Source organism: Streptopelia decaocto (assembly GCF_964273445.1).
Source record: "Streptopelia decaocto genome assembly, chromosome: Z".
In the NCBI taxonomy this organism is placed as follows: domain Eukaryota; kingdom Metazoa; phylum Chordata; class Aves; order Columbiformes; family Columbidae; genus Streptopelia; species Streptopelia decaocto.
In genome coordinates this window covers 25,649,243-25,675,033 of record NC_138657.1, presented here as the reverse complement: position 1 = coordinate 25,675,033, position 25,791 = coordinate 25,649,243, and the positions used below count along the sequence as shown (strand labels likewise).

At 36.7% G+C, this 25,791-nt stretch overlaps 1 protein-coding gene and 1 long non-coding RNA gene across 3 annotated transcripts in view; one reads left to right on the top strand and one right to left on the bottom strand.

The window, feature by feature from the left end:
• The window catches only part of GDA (guanine deaminase), a gene marked incomplete at its 5' end in the record, with an annotated part of 31,494 nt that extends 6,101 nt beyond the window's left edge, over positions 1 to 25,393 (top strand). Inside the window, 13 exon segments of the mRNA XM_082074506.1 lie at positions 1,010 to 1,098; positions 2,740 to 2,911; positions 5,481 to 5,568; positions 6,862 to 6,967; positions 9,820 to 9,847; positions 11,251 to 11,358; positions 12,391 to 12,498; positions 14,600 to 14,697; positions 15,496 to 15,563; positions 16,077 to 16,223; positions 17,893 to 18,011; positions 19,096 to 19,123; positions 20,161 to 25,393. Coding sequence (XP_081930632.1) covers positions 1,010 to 1,098; positions 2,740 to 2,911; positions 5,481 to 5,568; positions 6,862 to 6,967; positions 9,820 to 9,847; positions 11,251 to 11,358; positions 12,391 to 12,498; positions 14,600 to 14,697; positions 15,496 to 15,563; positions 16,077 to 16,223; positions 17,893 to 18,011; positions 19,096 to 19,123; positions 20,161 to 20,231 — 1,230 coding nt within the window. The 3' untranslated portion in view covers positions 20,232 to 25,393.
• LOC309451069 lies at positions 1 to 25,449 on the bottom strand. Of its 2 annotated transcripts, XR_014186174.1 has the most exons (4): positions 25,390 to 25,449; positions 5,745 to 5,884; positions 3,904 to 4,003; positions 1 to 230 (listed from the first exon to the last, which is right to left on the bottom strand). It is a non-coding gene; the product is annotated as an uncharacterized lncRNA (long non-coding RNA). The 2 variants fall into 2 exon arrangements; XR_014186175.1 differs by lacking the exon at positions 5,745 to 5,884 and having other exon boundaries at positions 25,390 to 25,445.
• Between the last annotated feature and the right edge of the window lie 342 nt (positions 25,450 to 25,791).

Here is a 25,791-nt window from a genome sequence, read left to right as displayed (position 1 = left end):
TTAGAGGAATAAGCTTTTATATCAAAGGGGTTAGAAGACCATGAGGTGGTTTCTGGCAGAAGCTGTGGTTAGTCAAGAGCTGCTCAAAGCCCAGGACAGACAGAGTGGAGTGATGGCAGGGTCCCTCTGCTCTGTCAAGTGTCGTGGAAACTTCCATCCTGGAGCTCGCAGCAGGCACTGCAGTTCCTAGACTCTCCCCCTGCTCCTTGTTTCTTGAAGAGTTGTCATGCCTAGTATTGCCAGACCAGAGAATTAAAGAGTTGAGAATTTAGCTGCCAAGAGTCATGTTGTAGATTAAAATACCATGAAATTTAAAAATTAACAGAAATAGTGCTAAAATTTTGACTTGGCAGCAGAAACTCAGCAGCAATAGAGTCGATGTCATCTAGGATTCAAATGGGGAGTTAGGCTCCATATTGCAGGGTTTTTTCCCCAACAAACAAAGACCTTAGGCAAGCTTTTAGTCTTTTCTGGAAACTGAAAAGATGTTCTGCATTTTTTCTCTCAGTTTCTTTCTTCTTCCTAGGCACTTAAAAATACAAAGAAACCAAAACCACAACAATTAATGACATGAGCAGAAAATCGGAAAATACTTAGCTCAGTGCCAGTCAGTCCTAGGCAAAGCAATTAATTTAACCCCTCCGGTTTTGCATACTGTAATTGCATTCCCATAAGGCCGTCGCACACCTTCACAATGAATGACCTTACTGCTGGCATGGTGGCATGTTACAGAAATTGTAGTGAACACTAGAGCCTGTGAGGTTCTGCCTGTGTATTACTTGAGGATGACTTGTTTTCTTAGAAGCTATGAGATGGGTGTGGTAATTCACAGAACTGTGACTAGGTATTTCAAAATCGTGCTTGATAATCAGGAAGAACAAGTATTAATATTTCAATGCAAACCTCTCACCTTTGTAAAATTCTTTTAAGATATGACTTGTTTTGCCTTTATGTAAAACTGATGAGAGAGACGGATTTAAAGTACCTAACTATGATTTCTTTCTTTTAGATTGTGTTTTTGGAACAAAGTGATCAGCAAGAGCAACTGGCTAAGAAGTGGGGATTCAAAACGTCTGACATAAGAGAACTGAGTAACCAGTATGTGTTTTGTTTAGGTTACTTTCAGCAAATACAGTTTATTCTCCAAGTGAAGTAATGTGAGTTTCAGTGAATGGATTTAAGCAGGGACCACATTAAATCCAGTCTCATGGGCAAAACTTCCTTTCAGCTCTGTGAGAGCTCTTAACCCAAGAGCTACCTGCATTCTGGATTTGGAGGGTGGATGATCTGTGTGCTTTTTGCATTCCTTGGTTTGGGACTGCGGCAATGGCTGAATTGTGCTGGCTGATTTACACTGCACAAAACAATATGCTGTACTTAGCTCTTCTGTACCTGCAGAAGTAAATGACGTTCTTTCTTGAGATTGCATTTTATATTGGTTTTGTCAACAGTGGGCCTAACTAGCTCGAAACCCTGGAATAAGTAATGTAGGTAACACTAACACTGCAATTCAATTGCTTGGGCTTTGACATGCTCCCTAATAAAACTTACAAAATTAGAAGATTTAGACCTTCTAAACACAGAACCTTGGATTTCTAAATGTACTACAAGTAGAGCATTTCTTTTGTTTTCAGCTAGTGAAATCCCCCACCTTCCTGGTGAAGTAGTTTTGGATTGCACCCACTATGCTTTGCATGCAGTAGCACAACTGTAAATGATTTGTGGCTTAGAATCTAGTGCTGCAGCATGGTTTTAGCACTCATTTGTTAAAAAGTCTGTGTGCTTTGTTGGAAGGCTAATCATACGAGTCATAAGAGTTTTTCTTCACTTGAAATAGCCTGGGGAAAATGGAAGGTTCTGGGAATATGGATCAGATTGAGAAAGATCTTTCAGTATTTCTAGCATGTAGGAAAACAGGACGAAGGGGAATAATGACGAGGTGAAATCACTGTTCATTCAGTAGTGAGGGAGAATGGAAGAGGAGTGAGAGAAATTTTATACTGCATGGAGTTCCAGAACAAACTAAAATAATTATACAACTTCTCAGTGCTGTGGATATATTAATCCCTGTTATTGCATGAACACTGTATGACAACAAACAATATTACAGTTCCATCATAACAATGCCTTTCTTGTCAAGATATCAAGCAGATTTTTTTTTTCACCAGTGTCTGTGTCTGCATTTATACACACAATGACTGTTCTTACATTAGCCTTTCAAATTAATTGATTGCATATATACATACATACATATAAAATGTAGAGGAAAACTGGGATGTAGAAAGTTGCAGCTTTGTACATCTAATGGACTGACAGATAGAGGCATTCCAAATATTTCCGTGCTAGGAAGCAGTACTGTGCCCAAATCTTCTCATTTTCAGGTGGGTTCTACACTGAAGTAATTTTAGTTATTACAAAGTTGGTTTGGCTTTATTTGTTGGTATTTAGTCTGGGTAAATATCCAAGATAGTTGGATTTTTCAAGCTCCTATATTGTTCTTCTCTCAGTTAGCTGTTTATGTCTGTGTAAAAGTTATCATTCAGCTGCTTCATATTGTAAAAGGAGTATGAGTAGAAGTATAGTAGGAGTTGACAGGCTGATGCTGAAAGAGGAATGTTAATATGTGCTTGCTGTTTGCTCTGGTGGATTTTACTCAAACATATGGCTTAAAGCAAAACTACTTACTGTAGAAAAAAATGTGACATCTTAGACTATTATAATTTTCTTTTTTTTACCTAGTGAATTCTTCATGCCAGGAATGGTTGATACACACATTCATGCCCCTCAGTATTCATTTACTGGTACGAGAGTAGATCTACCTCTTTTGCAGTGGTTGACTACCTACACTTTCCCAACAGAAGCCAAATACAAAGACAGTGATTTTGCAGAAGAAGTGTACACCAGAGTTGTTGTAAGTACTGCAAATGTCATTTAACTACTTGATGACATTCATATTTGTGAAATACATGTATGTTTTCAGAAGGTCAGCAGAAGTAGTAAAGCATGTTTTAAACTAATGAAAACCAGATAAAACTAACGGTACAGCCACAGTTCTAATTGCCAGCTGAGATTGTCCCCTTCTAGTTCCAGCCTTGTTCTGTTGTTGCTGGTAAGACAATTCGATCTCATGGTTAACAACCCACTTGATTATCGTCTTTTTTAATATCCGAGTATGATGACCAACATTTAGGAGTACTCTCAGAGCTAGTATAGCCAGCAGGTACTGACAGCCTCAATGGAGAAATAATCAAGCATAATTAAAAACAAAAAAAAAAGAAAAAACATCAGAAGATGTTTGCTTTATTGCACAAACAGTCTGTGTTATGAAAATATCTTCTGCAAAGACTGCATGAAAAAGAAAATGCTTCTCACAGACAACAAATCTGGGGTGTTTTGCAGTAATTAAGGAAGACATTTCTACAGCTGATGTCCTTGTAGCAGGAATATCTTTCACTGCAGGGCCTTTGCATGAAATGTGACAATGGTGTTGTGGCACAGAGAGAGGCTGTGTTTGACCTAGACTGGTTCTGTAAAATATTAAGCCTTTAAAGTCAAATTCCACTTGATGAGCAATAAGCAGCTAGGCCATCTTGCAGAGTAATTATTCTGTCCCATAACTGAAATGCATCCTTTAATATGTGCACTGAAATATCTTCAACAGATTAAATTATTTGACCAGCATAAGTTTCCTTGCATTTGTCTGATACTGTGACAACATGTGTTATCAAAATAATAACATAGTGACTCTGAAATAAATAGTTCTGCTGTCCTTGTGACACAAATTAGAAAAAAAAAAACTTTCTGCCATCTGTCATAACAAAAACATGTAGGAGCAGCTTGGTCATAAACTCTAGTGACAGGCACGCATAACTTCAGCTACATAAAACATAAAGATGATCTCACCCTCTAGCTGTGTGCCTCAACGTACTGTCTCCATCAGTTTGGATTGGGTGACAGCAGCACAGATATAGTTCTCATTGTGCAAGGTGTTTAATAACATCGCCTGGAAAAGAACTGCCAGTGAGAGACAGAAGTTTGTTGTGGGAGCATTAACACAATTGTTAGGCTGTATGTATCAAACAGGACAAGGTCAGGAGAACATCTTCAGCCTCTAATGCTACAGAATACCCATTCCTCTGCAGTGTTTGATGCGGCTGATAATCTTCAACTGTTAGAAACAGGACTAAATTTGCAGGGAACAGATATTGTTTCATATGCATCTTTAAACTTTTGGAATTGTAATGAAATCATAATGATTTTCTTCAAAAGGAAATTCTGTTTCCCATAAACACTTTCTGCACTTGGTAAAAGAAAGAAAGTAGGTGAAATTTGCCAGTTTTTACCTGGAACCTTGTCTGGTCTTTCAAATTTCAGGAAAGCCAGTTCTTCATGCTGATGTTTTGGGAACAAAATGTTTTTAGATTTCATTTATCAATGATGTTAGGAATACAGAAATAGAGAATTTGGTGTTTTAAAAGCTAAGAAAGACAAAGCTAGTTTGTCTCAGTAATGACATTGTTGTTTTTGAGACTAATTTTAGGAACCCTTAAAGACATTTTCTTAATTATTGGCTTCAATTTGAATACAGTATGAAAAAGACAGCCTGGCTTCATGTTTGTCAAATAATTAGCTCTAGACATTTCCAAAAGTTGCATTGATATCTTACCTTCTGTCTCATTAAAACAAAAAAAATATTGAACTACATTGTAGCCAAAATCCAAAAATGTACTTTAAACCTGTATGTTGGATGGTTAGTCAACATAGTATGCATTAGTACCAAGATCAAGTGAAGCTATAAATTTCGTCATAACTTGAAGTCATTTTAAATGGTTCTTCGTTTACTGTTATCTCCTTCAAAAGTAAGATGAACAGGTCTCCACCACCCTCTCCTTTCAGATGGTATAATTAAATAAATAATTTAATTGCACTCTGAGCAGTTGTTCTCAGTTTCCTTTTACCTTAGAGTTTTTTATTTTCTATTCAGGGATAGCAAAGGTTTTTTATACATGGAAGCCTGACTGTTTTTCCCAGCCACACCAGGTGGACAAATGAAACTCACTACTTTTTTGCAAAAGCCTTGCTTTGCTAGCATTAGATAAGCAGTGCTTCACTGTGAAAATTGGAGAACCTTTCAAAACTAGGAAATAACATAAATATATATGTATTTCTAAATATAATTCAAGTTAGACACAAGTCAGAATTTATTTCCAGTTTGAGTGAAGGAAATATAGACTGATTTCTGTGGGTTTAGCCATTGTTAAAATCCTGTATGAATTTAGAAAAGGAAATTTTAAATTTTTAACACTGAGACTTAAAAAAGCTATTATGAAATTAAAAACCTATATTTTTCCTTCCCACTTTACTGCACAATTTCACGATAACTAAATGTACTCACAGTTTGAAATCAGACTGCCTGTTCTGCATTTTGGCAGCTTAGCTATTTTTTTTTCCAGACAGTAAAAACTGGTTTCTTTTTACAGAGACGAACCCTAAAGAATGGCACGACTACAGCTTGCTACTTTGCAACAATTTACACAGATACTTCTCTTCTTCTTGCTGAAATTATAGGTAAGACTAACAGAGTGAGTCTTGAAGGAGGTTTGTGGAGACCGTGTTAGTTGAAGGAAAGAGAGCTTGGAAGTGTTATGCTAGCTAGGGATCTGTCTTTCTATTAATCTGGTTTTTGATTCATTGTATCTGTTGTCCCCAAAATCCACCCTAGTTACACTTGTTCCCTTACCCACCTCTTTCCTACCCTTGTGTTCTGCTAGTCTCTTCATTCCCAAATCAGCTGCTGGATGAGCCTGAATTAGGTCTGCTGGAGTTATCCTCCATCTGCAGGTCTCTGCTTTTTCCAGCTTTTTGCTGTTTGAGGATTAAAGGGCTGAATGACAAGAGGTGCGGTCAGTACATTAATTTTGTCATGTTCTGAAGTTTGAGTTGAGAACCAACATCAAAAATCTCCACACACTCCCTCCAAAATCCGAACAGTGGGACTTGCGTCAGTATCTTATCCCTCCTTTCTGTTCACCATTACAAGAGCCTGCTGTTGGAAAGCGATGTTATTCTGGCAGGATTTCTCAAGGCTCAGCCAGCTCCTAAAGCACAGTAATTTAATGGGGATCTCAGTTTCCATTAAAAATTCCCTAGTCTTTCTGATTTGGTAGGAAAACCCAAAACTTTGAAGCCATTGTGTTCAACATCTCAGACAGTAAAAACATGCAAAAGATGTCTTATGAGGAAACACATTTAAAAGCTTAGGATTTAATATTATCTACATCCCTTTTAAGACTTACACATGAGTTCTGAGTCCTAGCAACAATAAATCTCAATAAATATTTCTCTAGGAATAGCTCTGGTAATTTTCTCCATCCAACATGAGAAGCATTTTGGAACCTGATTAATTTCTCTTAAGGAGAGACAGTTTGCTGAGATCTTTATGCTTTTTCTCAGCTCAGGGTAATAATCTGCTACAGTTACTGTACTTTGATACTTGTGTTTCTTGTGCTCTACTTCACAGCAGTCTTCTTCATGTGCTACCATGTGAATTCTAGTTATGGTTAAACTACAGTAATCTAGTCCTCAATTATAACTTTTATAAAGTTGGGTACTAATGTGGAAGAGGAGAACTCATATTCTAATGTTCGGTTTTGTTTGTTTGTTTGTTTTTTCTCTTTCCTTTTTAGCCTTAAAAGTCACATCAATGGTTCCAAATTAAAGCTAAGAAAAGAGCATAAATTCTGGTCATCTGAAGTGAAGCTGGCTGGGGTGTAAATTGCTATTTTGATTTCAGTACAGGCTTTGATAGCAGTTTTTGATAACCATTGATTCTGAGTTTTATATTCTTATGCATCTCAACAGATAAATTTGGTCAACGAGCATTTGTTGGAAAAGTCTGCATGGATATGAATGACAGTGTGCCACAATACAAAGAGATTACTGCTGAGTCTGTCCACGAGACAGAAAGGTAAGGTGATTAAGTTGAGGGCACAACCTTTAGAAAGAAGACTTTTTCATACATCTGAAAAGTGAATGTCAAACTAACTAAGAACTTACAGGTGTAAATGTATTAGGAACAGGTTTTTTTTCTTCCAACAATATTGTTTCCTACATTTATGGCAATTTCTGTGTACCCAGTTTCTGCACAGCCCAAGCATTTTCTCTCTAGCTCTGGCAAGGAAAGGGAGAAGCTGCAGCTCTAGGGCTTGGAGAGGATACGTGTATGTTGTTGTCTATTTTCTGCCTTCTCTTTTCCCTTCACAGCTCTGCCTGTGGAGGTGATGTGACCTGTCAGGGTGGTGTGACAATTGGTTCCTTCACCACTATTAACTTCTGAGCTAGTTCCTTCCCCCATTTAGGATAAAGCTTTATTCAAGTTGTAGGAGTCAGCTTTCATATACCCCATTTCAAACATACTGTGGTTCTCCTCTCCTACAGCATAGCACTGGTGAAGTCACTCCAACTTGCAGCTGAGTGAAGGAGAATCAATCACGGCAATGTACTTGATGGAGGGGACTCAAGGGGAGAGCATGTCAGACTGCTGTCGTAGCTTTCCCTTGTCTTCTGCATCCATGCTCAGAAAGTGCTTAAGCAGACATACAGCTTTTCTCATGGGATTGTTTATTCACTTGTATAAATGTTTCAAATATCATGCCAAAAAATACCAAAGCGTAATATAAACATTTTATGGAACTTGCATGAAGTTGCTACCTTATTTTTGCAAATCATGCTAGAAGAATGCCAGTAAAAGTTAGAAATGATCAGGGACTCTAATGATGTTTATGTTTACATATATTTTTAAAACACGTAGTGTAAGTTGTTTGTTCTCTACTACCATCTGTTTTCCTTCACATAAATCCCCAGTTTTCATAACACAGCGTGAGTTCTGCTGAATGGGCCTGAATGTGCCAGAACTTCCAGTTCCGATATTTTTCAAAGCTTTAGAACTATCTAAATATCTTTATTTTAAATACCTATCTTGTGCCTCCAACTCCAGTTTAATGTGATTGTGTTAATAACAAATGTATGCCTACTTTGGATAAGAGCTGTGTGCTTGTCAGCATGGATCAGGAGCACTTACCTCATCAGGCCTGAATCTCAGCCATATAATAGCAGAGGGATGAAAAAGCTCTTATTTTAAGAATGCAATATTTTTTTTAAACAAACAAACAAAAACCAACCCCCCCCGAACACAACAAAACTAAGAAAGGTGTCACACTGTCAGAAAATGTATTACACTGATTTCAGTTCTTTACAATTAACCTATGGAAGTAGTTATGTTGTGTGCATGGAAAGAATAAAAAATTTCCAAGTGCTTCATATATTAAGTCTAAATTCCTGTTAAGAATTTGAATCTACCCTTCTTCTGCAAAGAAAATTGAACAAAAAGTTAGTAAACTGAAATCTAGAATATGTTGTATGCTACTAACAGTTGTAGTCACCTGGGAAGTCAAGAGGACTTGCGCTCAGATCTGTTCTGCTACAGAAGACAGTGGTTTGAACCTGAGCTTCTTTCCTTATGGGGAAGTACATAAGCCAACAAGGCATAAGCTGTTTTGAGCAAGGTATTTCAGTTTTGAAACAGTGCTGACGCTGTTCAAAGGATGTGACAAAGAAAGAAAACAGCTATCTGGAGGTTTTGGATTATCGCCTGAGAGTTATACTCGTGTAACAGTTTCTGCTCCAGTGAATATTTTATTCTATCAGGTGAAACAATAAGAGGGGAGACAGACAGATGACACCTAATTTACATTGCATTATGTCTCTCAAAGGTAGACAATGGTGAGCTCAAACTCCTTTGGTCATTGCAGAAGTTCAGCTTAGATCTCTCACTTCCAGGTGATGATCTAGCACCAGCTTTCGTGTTGTGAATCTAGCCTCTAGCATTATTTTATTTTCCATCTGAAGATGGAAATTTGATGAAATTTTGATGAAATTTGATTCGATGTTTCTTGCGACCAAAACAATGGCTTTTTCTGAATATAAACTATGACATAAAAATTCACAGAGATCCTGTCCAGAACCCATCTCACACTGGCTTTCAGAAATACTTTGCATGAAGTGTGCATATGAGTTTTCAAAGAGTTTCTTCCTTGAAAAGTCAGAAGAAGTTTTATTTGGTTACCTGCGTTATTCATATTGAATGCTTGAGGTTTTTTTATAGAGGTCCCTGAGGTGGTTTCTTTTATTAAACAAAGTAAGTAAATCTATACTGTATTTTCCATGAGGTAGGCAATCTATACACTAACGTTAATCTATACACTAACACTATACACTAACAATCTATACACTAACATTAATAACATAATAAACATTTCCAGGAAATCAAGGGTCCTTTGATTGAATGAGGTATGCAACTACTGTAACTGATGTATGAAATACTGCAGTATCTTTTAAAAATAGGACTTTAAATAATAGATTATATTTAATGCTGTAATTTGAATTCATGGATGGACAAATACAAGCTTTTTTTCTTCCTCTAATGTTGCAGCTGTAGTTTAAAATGATGTTTTCAATGAAGCTAATGTAATATGTATTGGCTTTTCAGGGAGAACTCCAAGCAATTACTGTGGGTGTAACATTAATTATTGCAAATGAAAAAAAATCTGCATATTCAGGGTCAAATTCACAACTAGCATAGATTTGTGTAACTATCCCGACTCCATTGTGTTGCTTTTTAAAAATTTCATCTGAGAATCTGGCCCAACTTTCTGTGAAAAGCTATGCTTAATAGAGTATCTAAGTAAATATTTTCTGTATTTTTCATAATTCCTAACACAGATGACAAATTTATAACATATTTTTTCTATGCTTTTTCAGGTTTGTTAAAGAACTACTGGAAAAGAAAGTAAGTAGAGTTCTCCTTTGTATTCACTTCTGTATTCAGAAAATGCTGTGTGAATATATGAAATAGTTAGTCCCGCTGACAAACTCTGTTGGCTTAGTGACAAATGAATAAATATACATCTTTCTGTGTAGCAGCCAGATACCATCAGTCTGAAAAATGTTCTGTTGGCCATGTTGTTGAGACATGGACTTGGAGCAGACTAAGTTCAGTTTTGTGTGATCATGGCACAGCAGAATGATGTTCTGTGTGTGTTCTCTATTGACTTTAAAATATTTGGCTTCCTAGAAATGACAATTTTCTGTGAAAGACAAGTGGAAGTCGGTCAATCACTCTCTGGTATATAAATGGACCAGTAAAAGAAGTCCTCACCAGCATAAATGAGTGCTTTTACACTACAATTACACATCCATTACCAAATTATTATTTTTGGTCAGCACATGTCTTCAAGTGCATTTGTAAAGAAATTCAGGTTTACATTCCTGAGGAAAAATAAAGATTTACGCTCCAATATGATGAGCAGGGCTGCTTTTCTTATCAGCATTTTATTTCCCATGGCTTTATTTTTTGACATTTGTATCTCAAAATATTCAAAAAGCAGATGCCTAGAATTTAATACCTAAATCACATGTATTAGTAGAGTAAATTGGCTAATCTGCAGAAGTCCTGACCTCCTTCTATCTGCGAGATGGTATGTGACTGCAAACCAAGTTATTGTATGCTGTCTTCCAGTGGTGCCACATGCACAGATATTGCCTGTGACTGAAAGCAGAGTTGAAATGCCCTACTCTATTTTTTAATAAAAATTCAATCCAGAAGAGCAAGGTGTAAAGTAAACATCTGTAGCTCTAGTCTTGGTGTCTTCCCTGCTGTTTCCTACTGATACTTCTATCCAGGGAATACAGGGACAGCTTGTTGCTGTCATGAGTGGAGAAGATTAACAAGAAAAAAGAAGATTAACAAGAAAAAGGCTTTGGTTTTACAGAACTCTGCAGTTTTGCATCATTACATCTTTGATATTCACATAAGTGGGACTTGGAAAAGGTCTGGTCATTAATGTGATTTATTTCTCCTAATGCATATTGGACTATCAGCAAATATGAAAAAGCATCCAGTGCTTCTCCTGAAGTCTAGTAAACTCCGTAACTTGATGAAAGAGTTCTAATGAAAATAACTTATTTACTAAGATTCATTAAAGCTGTTTTCAGAAAAAAACCTGATTATTTGTGTGGTGAAATTTCTAATAAAAATGAGGAAATGACTATACGGCTTAATTTGTGTTGACAAAGATGGAGTAAGGAAGAAGCAATGGAGACAAGATGTAATTGTTGAGTAAATGCTTTTCTCAATTATGCTTGCTGATATATAGATGGAGAAGCCCAATCATGTCTTTTTAATATTTTCAGTATCCAAGAGTGCAACCTGTAATAACCCCCCGCTTTGGCCCTTCCTGCACAGAAGATTTGCTGTGTGCACTTGGTGATTTAGCACAGGCTCATGATCTCCTTGTGCAGGTAAGCTCTGAGAGCTCTGTATACAAGTTAAATAGTTTGGATAGACAGTATACAGACCAGTAGTTTTCGTAATTTCAGCAAAACACTTAATCCACATTCTTACCTGGGAGCCTATCTTTTAAATTCCTCTGAAATTATTAATGGCACTCTGCAAGAGCACTGTGACCTGCCAGGAAATGAGAAGGCTCATAGCTGGAAGGAAGCACAATTCAACAAGCCCCAGCGCATGGTCACTAGGAGACCAACACACAGTATCGTACGTTAGAGCAGCCCTTGGATTGCTAAAAGTTGCTTTCCCTAGCCCAAGGCTGCTACATCTGTCTCTGCTTTCTGCTGCCTCTGTACAGAGCAGATTTCAGTCATTAAAAGAATTACTCATTTAAAAGAATTACTCAATAAAATAATTACTCAAGCTGTAGGATTTCCAGTATCATGACGTGTGTATTTAAAGCAGAAATATTTTAAAGCTTACAGGTCTGTTGAAAATTCAAGGTGTTACCTTTTTGGTTACACAGTTCTAAACATATACTGTTTAAAGCTATCCTACATTAGGAATACGTTGCCATTAAGAAGTGGACATTTTGAAAATATATTCTCTAATGGGAGTAGCCATATTTTATTTGAGACCAGCCCATCTGAGGATAAAGGTAGCAGCCACCTGTATGTTGCCCTGATCCCAGAGTCTACTCTGTGGTAGGCTGGTTCTCTCTTCTACCTCACATTCATATGTGTTATTTATTATTTTAACGTTTGCCAGACACCAAGTGCACCATTATGTCACCAAGCTACTGGGATGGACCATCCAAGCCAACCATCTCATACCACTTTTAAAGGAACAAATGAAGCTATTCTTTTGTGTCCCAGAGACCTCTCTGATGAAAAGAGAAACCCTAGGACTAGATCTAACTATAGGCTTTCATAAATGCTAGTTTCTATCTTTATATGTTTAACACCAATAGGTTGCTCAAAATGTTGTGATGTCAGTTTGAATCCTATTTAAAGCACTTATTGCTATATATTTTCTTATTGCAGAGTCACATAAGTGAGAATGAAGAAGAAGTCAAACTTGTGGAGAACATGTTTCCTGCCTACCAAAATTACACTGAATTGTATGATAAAAACAAGCTGCTTACTAGCAAGGTAACTGCATAAAAACCTCCATAGCCTAGCTTAGATATATCCCTCTAGAGAACTTGATGGTTATCTTTAGTTACGTGAAAAGTTTGCATTATTTTGTCAAGGTCAGTGACATCTGGATGAAAGCAAATAGGTTTTTTATTCTCTGTTGCACAGGTGTTGGTCAAGTTATTGGAACTTTAAAGAAGCCAAACTTTTCCTAAGCATTGAGGGGAAATGAGTGATAAAAGTATTTTATGCTCCATGATCCATTTTCCAAGGGTTCCAAAGAGAATTGAGGCAGTGGGATCAGAAGCTGCTGTTTTAGGAGCTGGTAATTCTTTGGCAGTAATCCAGTGTTCTTACACACTCATTTTGCCTCAGGATTTGTTCTATGGTGTTATGGTAGGATCAACTTCATTTTTTGGCAGTTTCCTCCAGAAAAGCTGCTTGTCCTGTTTTGTTCTTTGTGTGAACCTCACATACAGACAGGTACACTTTAATGTTCCAGCTCTCCAAAAGCACTCTCATCTCATCAGCTGATTTTACCAAGTATTGAGAGGCATAGTTGCCTGAAGAGATGAAGTTCATTAAAGCTTTTTGCTGATGAGTTAAATACAAGATATTCTGATACCAGCCCACACCAAGTACAGGTTGGAGCACCAGGCCACAATTTGTTAGGTAGTCATGATCCCATGCAAGGGTGAATATGAACAGCCTAACTACAGTCAGAATGCTTAAACATCAGTCAAAGTTATTTGAAATTTTAGGAGAAAGTTTTCAGAGGCACAAGGGGCAGCTGGGAACTCCTTGGGAATTAGCTACTGAACTCCCATTTCTGACTTTGAAAATGTCCCCCGAGTAAATTACTTATTTACAGTCATGTTTACCTGAGAAATCAATATAGACTACTTAACTATGCACACAGTATTAGCTTTTGTTGTCTTGCACAGTCCTATGTGCTCTGATTCATTGCATCAGCGTACTAGAGAGAATATTCGTGCTCCAAAAACATTAGCCTTAATTCTATCAGACTTTTATATGCACAGCACTGAAAATGGTCACTGAAAATCAGGGTTACTGCTGCCTTTTGCTGCCAGGATCCTTGTTATCTGAGGCAGCATTCTACTAAAGACAAGCATAACAAAACAGAGGACATTCCCCTCTCCCCAGCAACCAAAACTAAGACACCATATTTTTTTTTTTTAATGTTTTGAAAGTAAGATTTTCAGACATGTGGCTGAAATATTTCCTTCTTTTTTTTTTTAAAAAAAGCACATATCGGCAGACATATGGTTCAGCAGGTACCATATGCATGTCCTTGACTTAAGATGTGGCTATTCTCACAGCAGTTTTAGTTGCATTTGAAATTTATGAGTAGAGACTGCAATGGTACAGTGCTCTTAGGAGATGCTCAGTGAAAAAAGTCCCTGTGCTTTCTCACTTTTATCAGCACATGGCAAGGCCTAACAGAGCTCTTGTTCTTCTCTTTGAATGGACATTTGGCATATGGAATAATTTAAAGCAGATTTGTCTGGAGTTATTTGGTTTATGTCCTGTTAAGTAATAGTATTCTATACTTCTATGTTTTGCCTATACTGCTTGTGAACTCACTTTTGAAGTCAGCTGTGTAGGTCAAGAAAGGTCAGTAGTCAGTTGCATAACAATTAGATTATTTAAATTAAAGCATATTCCAGATGATATATATCTATCTGGTGCAAACCTCAGGAGAGACAATGGGAAAAATGGCAAGAATACATACATCTTCCATTGTATCTGGTGTACTCCTAGTCCCAGTACTTAATCTCTGTGTTAGCTACAAAGTACAAATCATAAGGCTACTACAGTGCTAAGGCAACTGGGGAATTCTTGCTTTTGTTCCTTGCAGCTCTCAGGTCACAGCAGTCACTACAAGAGTCAGCACCCTATCTTCTTAAAATAATAAATGAAGAAAGTTAATGAGAGGTTCTCCCCTGTTGATTTCAAGAGCTTCATTCAAGAAGTTCATTAATTTCCCTTGATGGTAACTGGTGTCCTTTTGACTATTAAAAGCAGTGCAGCAAAAATCACAGGCACTGAAGTAAATGCAATACCGAGTAAAATGGGTGATTCTGTTTTTCTTTAGACGGTGATGGCTCATGCTTGTTATCTTTCTGAAGAAGAGCTGAAACTTTTTAGTCTTCGTGGAGCTGCTATTTCACATTGCCCCAATTCTAATTTTTCGTAAGTTAAAAAAAAAACAAAAAACAAGAAAAAAAAAAAGCGTACAATTAAATAAAGCTGCTGTTCACATAGTACCTGAGTCTAGCCTACAGTTGCAGGGTGATTTATATGATTCCCCATTCCGCCAGAAGTGGCACATCGAATTCAGCATGACCATTCATGCTTCACTTTTGTGTGGTATGCCCTGGACTAATTTTTGATCTTTCAGCATAGTCATATACTTATATTTATATATAAATATGTATAAATTTATTTTTTTAAACTTTATTTCTTTTGACTTTTTTATCAATGACAGATTCAGGCCATCTCACATCCCCCCAAATATACATATGTTTTTGGGAAATGGCAATGGGCTATACAGTCTTCTTTCTATTAAGCAGAAATACAATACTGTATGGTATCCAGCCAGTATGCTGTGCTAAATGTTAACAGTCAGTTTTTTCCTTTAACATAAACAATATCTTGTTTGTGATGACTTACTGGAGCTCCTTAAATGACCTCCCATCTCCTGGAATATACTTTAGAAAAAATTTGGATTTTTTCACAGGAATACTGAGAGCTCATTTTCAACAAATAACTATAAAATTGTGTTTTATTAACTGAAAAAAAAGGCCTTTATTTTTAGTAATCAAACCCCATCTTTCAGATGTATGAACACAAATTCTCCATCTCAGTTTAATAAACCAGATCTGTTGCACTCATTCTGAGAGCCTTTGTCATGAAACTGTTCTGCAGTGCCTCTCTTCCTGAGCTTCCTCTGCGTGTATCACACATAACACACGTATTATTCCAATCCAGGTTGCGCACTGGCGTCTTAAATGTGAAAAAGGTCCTGAAACACAACGTGAAGCTTGGCCTTGGCACAGGTTAGTAGTTTGCTGTAAAAATTATTTCTTTTGGAAACCATTGGGAGATAAAAAAAATATGCCTACTTGTTCATATTTAAAAGTCAGCATGTCTCCAACTTACAGACCTGTTTTGTGGTTGGGTGTTTTGTTTGGTTGTTTGGTTGGTTGGTTGGTTGGTTTGCTTGTTTTTTTGTTCTTTAATTACTTCTAGAGTACTGAAATCTAGAACTGGTCCAAACATGTTTGGGAAAAAACCAAGAATAAATGAAGAAAGTTTTGTTACTGTTGTAAGAGTAATCAGGTCTTGAGCAACAGGTTTTCAGGTTTCTGTTATTCTGAGTTGTATTCTATTTACCTGACTTTGTATGTGAGAGCACCTTTATTAGGAATTATACATTGAGACTTCGCTTAGCTGTAAACTTTCCATGTTTACCCCATCTGCTACTTCATAACATTTAACTAAAGCTCATATAAATTTAACCCAGAGATTTATTCACAGAAGCTTGCTTCTAAGAATCTGATCCCTTCTAGATGTTGCTGGTGGATATTCAGCTTCTATGCTTGATGCCATCAGGAAAACAATGATAGCATCTAATAGCCTTCAGATCAATAAAGTGAATGAAACAGGACTAACTCTTGAAGAAGCTTTTCAACTAGCCACTCTAGGAGGAAGCCAAGGTAAGAAGAAATTTATTTAGGATGTGCACAGAGACCTACAGCTCTTTTTAGATGTTATGTCTCCTTGTCTTTAAAAGGTGGCTGAATTCACAGATTTTCTAGTGCTAGAGTGAAGTCTAAAATGGTATCTGCTGGGCAGAGATAACCTTCAGTTTGTTGTGCCCATACAAGGCTCATTAGAGAAGAGCATTCATATTGATGTTGAGAGTTTAATAATAGAATATTAATGATTTTTCAGGGTTGTACATTTTCTTTGCAAAAATCCTTAGATTTATTTATCGATAGTGCTTGTATATTTATCACATCAATTGGAAAGACAGCTTTCTCAGCAACCAACACTTAGAAGGAAAAGCTGTGCAATTACTATAAAATTGTACATCCTGTTTGTCATCAGTTTCTGATTTTGTTTCTGCTTTTTGAGCTCTCAGTGAGGCAGCTTTCTAGCATCTTTCCAGCAAATCAAAATTTCATGCAAATCAGTCCTCAGTCAGAGAAACGCATGAAGTTTAAATAGGATGTGCACTGTGGTTGTTTAAGACACAGTTCCATCTACAAAATATAGTCATATGGTGTATCTGTTATTCACTGATGTGCTTTGTCATGAATGATATGAACATTCTGATTTGCACGAGTAGCAAAATTTTAGTGGAACTTGCATTATTTAGTAGAGTGCAAATCCACACATAAGTAAAAAATTATTACTGCATCAATAAGCAGAAATGAACACATTACCTGCTACGGTCTTTCCCATGTAACATTTTTGTGGTTGTCAGAAAATGCCTTTGGGAGTTATTAATGAAAGTTTGAAAGATGTAATTAAAATGTCATCAAAAAGGTCTTATTGAGACTGTATTGGAATTTCTGGAGGGTGTTATGGGGAAACAGAGAAAACAGAAAATTGACAGGGGACAAAAACAGAGATTTTTTTTTTTCCCACAATATATACTGTTCTCATCAAGGGTGAAAATAAATTAGCTGAGATATGGAAAAGAAAACTTATAAAAATCCTGAACTCATGTCTGGTTTCCCTTCCTGGCTACTCCTGTGCTTGTTTTATCTGGGTTCTTAGGTTTGCTTAGTCATGTGTTTGTTTTATGTATTGATCTTGAGCTGTACGATCCTTACTGAATCACTTTCAAGAATAAAATATAAATTACTTGTACAATCTTCCAGTAGCCTGGAGAAGTATGGTTTGCAGAAATTTAAATGAGCAATTCTATGTTGCAATGATTTGGTTTGCTGAGACTCCTGAACACGTATCACCCTCTTGTGTTTAATCTTAAAATTGCATTCTGCTCACAAACCTGAAGGAATATGCGACTGATTTAGTTAAAAGTGGTAGGCAGTCAAAAATATTTCCCCATTTGGAGGAGTTTAAACATCTTTAATGTATTGTGAAGTTATGTTCGAATTGTTTTTTGGATTTCTTTCACCATTCACAGATGCACTTCAGAAATTCACCAAGATATACATGTTTTTAGGGAGAAGTTGTTTAAGAACTCAGATGGTAACCTATTCACTGTTCAATTTGCTTTCGTGTTTTTCCTTGTAATCATATAAAGTCTTGTATTTTTTGTTATGAACATCTCAAGTAAGTTTTCAGGTGCTTCCACATGGTGGAAGGAGGCTTGTGTTGAAGACCTGTTTGTGAACTTATTTTCTTAATCAGCTCTAGGACTAGACGACGTGATTGGAAACTTTGAGGTCGGGAAAGAATTTGATGCACTGCTAATCAACACAAAGGCTTCAGACAGCCCTTTTGACTTGTTCTCTGCTGATAATTTTGAGGTAATCAGAACTGAATTAATGATCCAAAAATGTGGAAATGATGTGGAGAAGGTCTGTGATATAGGCAGAATAAGTCTCTTTAGAGTTGCTCCAGTAACATGAATCAGGTGTACTACACTGCTGCTGTCTGTATTTCAACCAAAAGATTCAGGAGTAGGGATTATTTTCAGAATCTTGCTGTCCTCAGTGACAGTCCCGTATCCCCATGAGCAAAAATGCATGTTACACTTTTTTAATGCATGTTTTATTAGCCCAAGGAGACAATTAGAGTTACCTATCTGAAGTGAGAAATGGCAGCCAAGAAAAAGCAATTTAGTTTTAATTAATACTTTGAGTTTAAGCTCAAAAATGACAGCCTGCTCCTAGATAAAGGCTGCACTGCTATTGCAAATTTAAGCAAAAATTCAACACAGCTATTCTGAGTTGAAAGCACAGTTTTCATGCAAACATATAAGCAGTATTGGCATTATACAATGGGCACACCTTCTCATACAAAAAACTTTTATGATTAAAAAAGGAAATGAACAACAGTTACTTGAATCTACTGATGTGACCAGACCCTATTGCCATCTCTATTCTGAATGTCACCATTTACTTAGAAATGTGGGCATAAGTGGTGACATAATTGTTCCTTAATCTGTTTCAGCCTCAGTGATCTCAATTAGATTAAATTCATTAATTTTAAAATCTTTTTCCCTAATTCAAATAGTTCTGGGGAAAAAGTCCAGTTTAAGTCTTAAATTTTAGCTATCAATTCTTAGGACTTTAAAAATGTTTATTGTTTTGTCTCATTTTTCAATAACTAAATGAATTTGAGAACTCTAAAAATTAGGAAGGGGAAGCATTGTGTTTTATGCATATATTTGTTTATACTGTCAAACTTGCGCAGTATTTTCTTCCTGGTACATACAGCCTCCTTACTGAAAGTAATTCATGAGAAAACATGCAAATTAAATTTCAGTTTTACTGTTAGTAGGAATATTCAGGAAAACTATTTTTATCAATTCTTTCAAGCTTCTTATAAGTGTGATCCGGGATAGTAGTTATGGCTGGCTGAATTTGGTTCTCTCCCGTTTTTTTACAGGACACTCTCCAGAAGTTCCTGTATCTAGGTATGTTCCAATTCTCATCCCATGTAAAATTATCTTCTTGTTTGAAACATCAAAAATTGTCGAAATTATTGTGGAGGCTAATAATAAATGTATTTATAAATAATTAAATATATACTAATTTAAATTAATTAAATATATTTATTTACATTTAATATAAAATTAAAGGTCTTTATTTGTTAGTATTTATTTACATTAAATATATATTTATTTACATTTGTTTATAAATTATGAGTAAGAATTAAGTGGTTTAACTTTCGTTCCTTGGTACATAGTTAAACAGTCAGTTTAACATGACCACATGCACCAAGTTTGTCCAGTGTATTGCCACACATAACCTTATCTACAATATGAGCTAAATCAGAAAGTAACACTGATGTGCTAACCACCAGTTCAGAACCAGTTCAGCCCAGAAGGACTTTTGCAGGCGATTTGCCATTGTGTTTTTTTCATTCCCAAACAAAAAAAAAAGTGGTCTTTAAGCCAAACAAAACCCAAAGCAAACAATCCAATCTCTCTAAAAGAATAGATATTCTTGGTAGGCCATCATCTGGACCAAAGCTGTGCCGCCCATTATGTTGCTATGTCAATGTAACTGGTGTTCTGGCCACTTTTGGGTCACTCTGTCATTAGGCTTTTGCCTTTTTGAGAAGCTGTCTGAGGCAATCCAGCTTTACTGCTGCCTGGTACCTGAGTTAGTACAACTATGGCAGGTGCAACTATGTGCAACTATGAATTTTCTGTGCAGATATATAATATTTTCAGGGTTTGGATGTACTAAGCATATAGAAATCCCATTACACCATTGCAGCAGTGGGATCCTATGTTTATTTAGCCAAAAAAACCATGGGTAGTCTCAAAATCCACTGATCTTTGTGGAAGCCCTGACTATCTCTCTCCAAATAAACTCCCTCAGTCCTAGAAATGGTCCCTGCAAATTATGTATTCCAAAATTGATTTTTGTGAATTGCACAATTTTCTTTAATTACATCAGTGCATAGATTTATATGCAAATCTCTGTTTTGACCATGTTGTTTCAGGTGACGATCGGAATATTTCTGAAGTGTATGTGGCTGGAAAGCAAGTGGTTCCTTTTTCAAGTTCAGTATAAATTCATTTCCTTTTTGCAAATGCTCTGCTGATCTTTCTGCATCTGATTTGGAAAAGGTTGGTTAAACACAGTGCCTGATCATCAGGAATGACACATAATTTTTGTTTCATGCTTCAAAATTTGCAAACATTGGAAATTTTCTTAGATATTTCTAAAATTACTTTACCAGAATTGTCACAGTTCTAGAGGAAATTAATATTTAAATTTATCTGTAAACATCATGTGTGTGCATTGATAAGGGATTTGGTAAATACCTTAGTTAAATAGGACACCTGCTGTTCCTTTTAATAATAGTGTAGGAAGTATTACGAAGAGTAATGAGACTCTCATTGTCTGTAATGCATCTGAATTAAAAGAAAGCCAGTGCTAGTAAATTGATTTTTGAAGATAATTAATTACAGGGCAGAATGCAATTTCCATAATATTATCACCAAGTATGGAACAATTGTTGACATTTTGAGGCGTTTAGAACATTTTTCAGTTTTCTTTAGGTGCTTTTTTTAAAGTAATTATCTCATTTAAAACATTTTTTTAAAGAGAAATTACAGAAGAAGTGTGTATTTATGAATAAATAAGGGTCCTTTTTATCAAAGAGTTCAGATATGTTGTTCGCAGTCAGACAGAAGAGAACTGGTGGAAGAACCAAATAAAAAATGTGGCATTAGTCAGAGGGAGGTAGGCTAGGAGAGTGGAAAGGCTGCATCATTCCATGATGTTGACAGCTGAAACTGCATTTCTGCAGATTTTCCATCTAAATCTAGATCTTCCACTAGTTCCCTACCCACTGCATTGAATTACCTTCAGCTGAACCACAGCTGAATGGATCTTGTGTTAAATCAGAAGCAGGCACTAAGATATCTGAGTGGGCTATTTGATGGCAAAAAAATTAAGAGGATTTTCTGGACTAGAGGCACTACTTCATCTAGGTCAGCCTCCTGCAGAACCTTCCCAAGCTTGTTTGCTCCTGACTGCTCAGACAGGACGATATGATGTCCCTTCTCCTTTCTCTAAGGGAAGTGAGTAGGTTTAAAAAAAATCCAAGAGAAATGGGCTATTTCTGGCCAGTACCACCTTTGGCTTGAGGCGGAAATCCTTGCTGGAAAAAGCAGCTCAGCTTTAAAGTGATCTACTGTGTCTTTCAATGTGACAACCAAAATTCTAGCTCTGTACAATTCCAGGTAAAAAAATGTGCCCTTTTTGCTTTGAAAATCTGTGCAATTTCCATTCTTAAAAAGCCTATTTCCCTGCTTTTTAATGTTGTAACACAACACAAAGGTTGTAAGCTTTAATTTCAGCATCAATTGAGACAACATTGTATTGAGTTACTACAAACATGCATTGAATATGGTTTTAAGGCCTGCTTCAACCTCCTTTGATTTCACTAAGCTTTGTTTCACACTTCTATCACAGTGCCTGGTCATATAAAGGCACAGAACTTTCCTCTGTTCACAAAACAAGGGAGGTCACTGCACCAAAGTCTTACTTCTTGTCTCATTCTGAGAGTGTGCTTGGCCCAATGTTGCTGATAACTTTCTGATTTTAAGGGGATTTTCAGAGCTCACATACCATATGGTTATGCATACATGAGCCAGTATAGCATCAAGTAGAAGTGTAAAGGCTAGCTCGGGCACTTAAAGCAGTACAGTCTTTTCAGTGTGCGTAGGGTTTTTTTGTTTCCTTGTGTTTTTGTTTTTGTTTTTTTCATTTGTTTAATTTTGGTTTTTTTTGTGGGTTTTGTTTCTTTGTTTGTTTTTGTTTGTTTGTTTGTTTGTTTCTTTCTTTCTTTCTTTTACTGGAGCTGAGTATCCCTGCTGAAGAGCAGAGGATATTTATTGGCTTGCAGACACCACTCATGGAGAGCCAGCTCAGGTGTCATCACAGGGCACTGTACTATGCTATGTGTTTTTGGAAGTACAGCCTTTGTGTCCAATTGATTCCTAAGGCTTTAGGAGTCAAGACTTAATGATTAGGCTTTCCACATTCCATCAGGGTGTTTTCTTAAACATTTTGTTTTTCATGTGTCCCGGTCTCCTACACAGTAGCACAGTTGCTTGGCAAATAGAATCTTCAGCTCTTTAACTTGGTTTCCTGATTCAGGGAGTATATTTCCTCATGAATTTTGACAGGAATTTAACTGACCAAATTTCACTTTCCAAAGCCAAAGATTTGTGAGACACATTTTAATCCTCCCAGTTACTGTTTGAAACTATTTTTAGAGATTTGCATGATTTTCAGCTTTGGTTTTCCTACAAGAATGTTTTCTGAGGCAGAGAAAGATTACACAGCCTTGTGTGCAATATGTGTTTGTGCTCAGCTTCACTTCCGGAGCTATGAATTAAATCAACGCTTTTATTTTAGTGGTAGTCTTAACTATCTCCGCCTTCGTTGTTTCCCTACTATTTTGTAGTGTTGTTAAGAATGGGATTCAGCATTTCTTCTTAATAGATTCATAGGGAAGGAGGTGTTGCTTATTTGCAAACTGGAAATTCAGAAAAACTTTAACAAGTCCAACACTATACTGCTGGCCCAGTTATAACGGGACTCCCTAGGATAACTGCTGCCAATGAGCTTTGTGTCTGAGTGTTGGCTGCATCATGAATAATTTGATTCTTCTTAAATTCAGGCACAAGGTAGGAACTCAGCCTTCTGATTTTACCTCTACTACTGTCTAGTGCTCAGACTTAAAAAAGGAGAGTCCACTTTAAGAACTTCAGCTGGCAGAGGAGCTCTGTCTGCAGGTAGTGCTATGGGCTGCCCACACCACCCTGCAGTGCCTGAGACCCGGAGGACCAAGGATGACCAAGATGGATAGTGTTAGGCTAAATGCTGAGGTGCTTCGGGGGTAAATGAAAGAAGCCTGAATTTGGTGTGAGAGGAAGCCAGTGGAGGAATTAATATAACAAGTAAACCAGGAGGTACTTTAAACAGCAGCAACTGAAATAGAATTGAACAGAGAAAGACTGTAATGACAGAAAAAAAGGCTGAAGTGGAATTCTCTGAGGTAGTCCCAAAAGTTTGTTCAGTGGAAAATGGCTTAGCCACAGAAATTTTAAGGTTTTTAGGAGATACAGGGAATGTAGTAACCCAGCTTCTCTGAAGCAATTTTGGGAAAGTCACTGAGGATGGCACTGTTAAGTTTTGGTGCTTGTAACTCTGGTTATGTGTAGATTGCCAAGATAACTTTGTGCAGCATGGGAGGATGAGTAGATGAAAGCTGTTAATGCTGAGGCTCATACATCTGCACTATATGCAGCTTAAGACTACATATAGTCTGCTTGCTTGGATAAAAGACACTTCTGCATATGCAGTTTGAAGCAGGTCAAATAATTCGTTTGGATACTTAATGTCTCTTCGGGAGGCTGGAGCATATTTGGCATGCAGCTGGGCCTCCAGTGTAGTTTCCTCTAAAATAAACTTAATCCTTGCATACCAAAGCCACCCTGCATATTGAAGAAGGAAGGATGATTGAGAATTCAGTTCAGAACAGCACTATTGTCTCAAACCAAAATGTTAATGGAGGCCAGCACTTGGACTATTCCCCCTCCATGCTCATTGTCACTAAACTTAGTAGCTAAAGACAAATTAAAGCAACCTCCTTTCCTCTTCTTTCCTCTTCCAAACAACAACAACAACAGGCAACCAAACACTAAGGAGAGATGAATAAGTGAAAGAAAAGAAAGGGATAATTTTCAGTCAGTGTAAACTGACACACTGCTCCTGACTTAAGATAAAACCTCTGGAGAAATGTGCACACAACTGTTTCCAGATGTCACTGCCAATTAGTTCTCTTGCCAGATTGTGGATGAGATTTTTGTTTCTTAATGTGTCTTTGGGTTCAATGTTAGCACACCATTCAGTCAAAGAAAATAAAACGGTATTTTGTGGAAATCTTGCTTATTGGGACAATATGCTTACCGTGCTCTATGTTCAGATGATAACTTATTTATTATAAATGGAATGTATTTGAATTACTGTTATATGTTGTTCTCATTGTGTCACTTTAGGTTTTGATTATTAATGAAATGCTAGTAAGTATCGCCTATGCATTATGCAGCATTATTTGAATTATTCATATGTGGCAAGTGGAATTCTGCACTTTAAAATGCTGCCCTGGCCTCATGTTTATATTTATTCTGTGTTATTTGTGCAATCAAAAAGCTTCGAAGGGGATAAAATGTTTATTTGTTCATTATACCGAATATTTTCATTTTTGTAAGTGGAGTTTCTGTTAGAAACTAAGTAATGTTAAAATGACCCAGTTTAAACGTCTGTACTTGATTATACACTCTTGAATGAAAAAAATTATTATGGTTTTATGAAAGCAAACATGAATAGTAATGTTTTTATTTAAAAAATGTTTACAGAGAAATAGATTTTTTTTAAATGTAATCATGATTATACAATGCAGATTAGCAGAAGGTGATAATTCTTGCTAAATATCTACTGTTTTGCTGAGCAAAGGAGAATGAAACTGGTTTTGATTATACACTTTAAAAGAATTTGTGAGTCTTGGAAAAAAAAAAGCCCAAGTTCTTTCAAAGAATACCAGAGTCTTAGAAGGAGACGATATTAACAACATTACGCAGTCAAGCTGTTTAAAAATATTGTTTTAAACATTTCGAGGGACAATCCATAACAGATGTTAAGGTGGACAGCTTTTAAAATACTGGATTTGTTTGAATAAATGGTGCTGCCTTATCTGCAGCCTTGTGTGTAGCAGTGATCAAGTAATCTCTAAAATGACAGTGTACAAGTAGGAGACATCTTAAAAAAAGCCAAGGGATTTTGAAAATTTGAGAAAGAGCTGGGGAAAAAAATGAATTTGAAAAGAGGTTTGAAAAGGGTGGTACCAGAATACAAAATAATGCAAAGTAGAAAGAAGCTAGGTCAGAGGAACTCATAAAAATAAGATAACATGTCGATTAAGTTTTAGGTGAGAAATGCTCAGAAAAGAAAATCTGCTTTCAGGCAGTGTTCTGTTAAATCACAGACCTCATTCCTTCTGAAAGTCACTGAGGCCCAACAACTGAGCAGATTTCCAATGCAGTTACTTACATGCTTAATAATACATGCCTAAAATATTGTAGCTAATCATAACATAATAATATAACACTTTTCAACCTCTCAACCTCTACTTCAGTATTTAAATCAAAATTACCTGTAACAACTCCAGAAGAAATCTAACTCAAGGGCATGTTGTGCGTTATCTCCGTGTCCTACGAAACATTTGGCACTGGCCAGGACAGAAACTGAACTAATCTAGCCCCAGGGAAGAATCTCTGCTCCTGCATGCCCCAAACGTCATCCCCAGTCATGTGCCTGGTGGCACAATGATGACTAAGTCCGACAGGGGAACACGAGCACCTGGTGTGATTACAGTAACTGAAAATAAGCTATATTACAAATCAGATTGTTTTGAAGTTAAGCACACTGGAGAGGACACAGCGTGTTTTAAATTACACAAGCATAGGACTAATAGTGAACTTCTAGGTATTAGGATCTTTGGCTTAAAGTTGGAGTTTTTTAAGCCCTTGTACTCTATGTGCAACAGCTTGTGCTT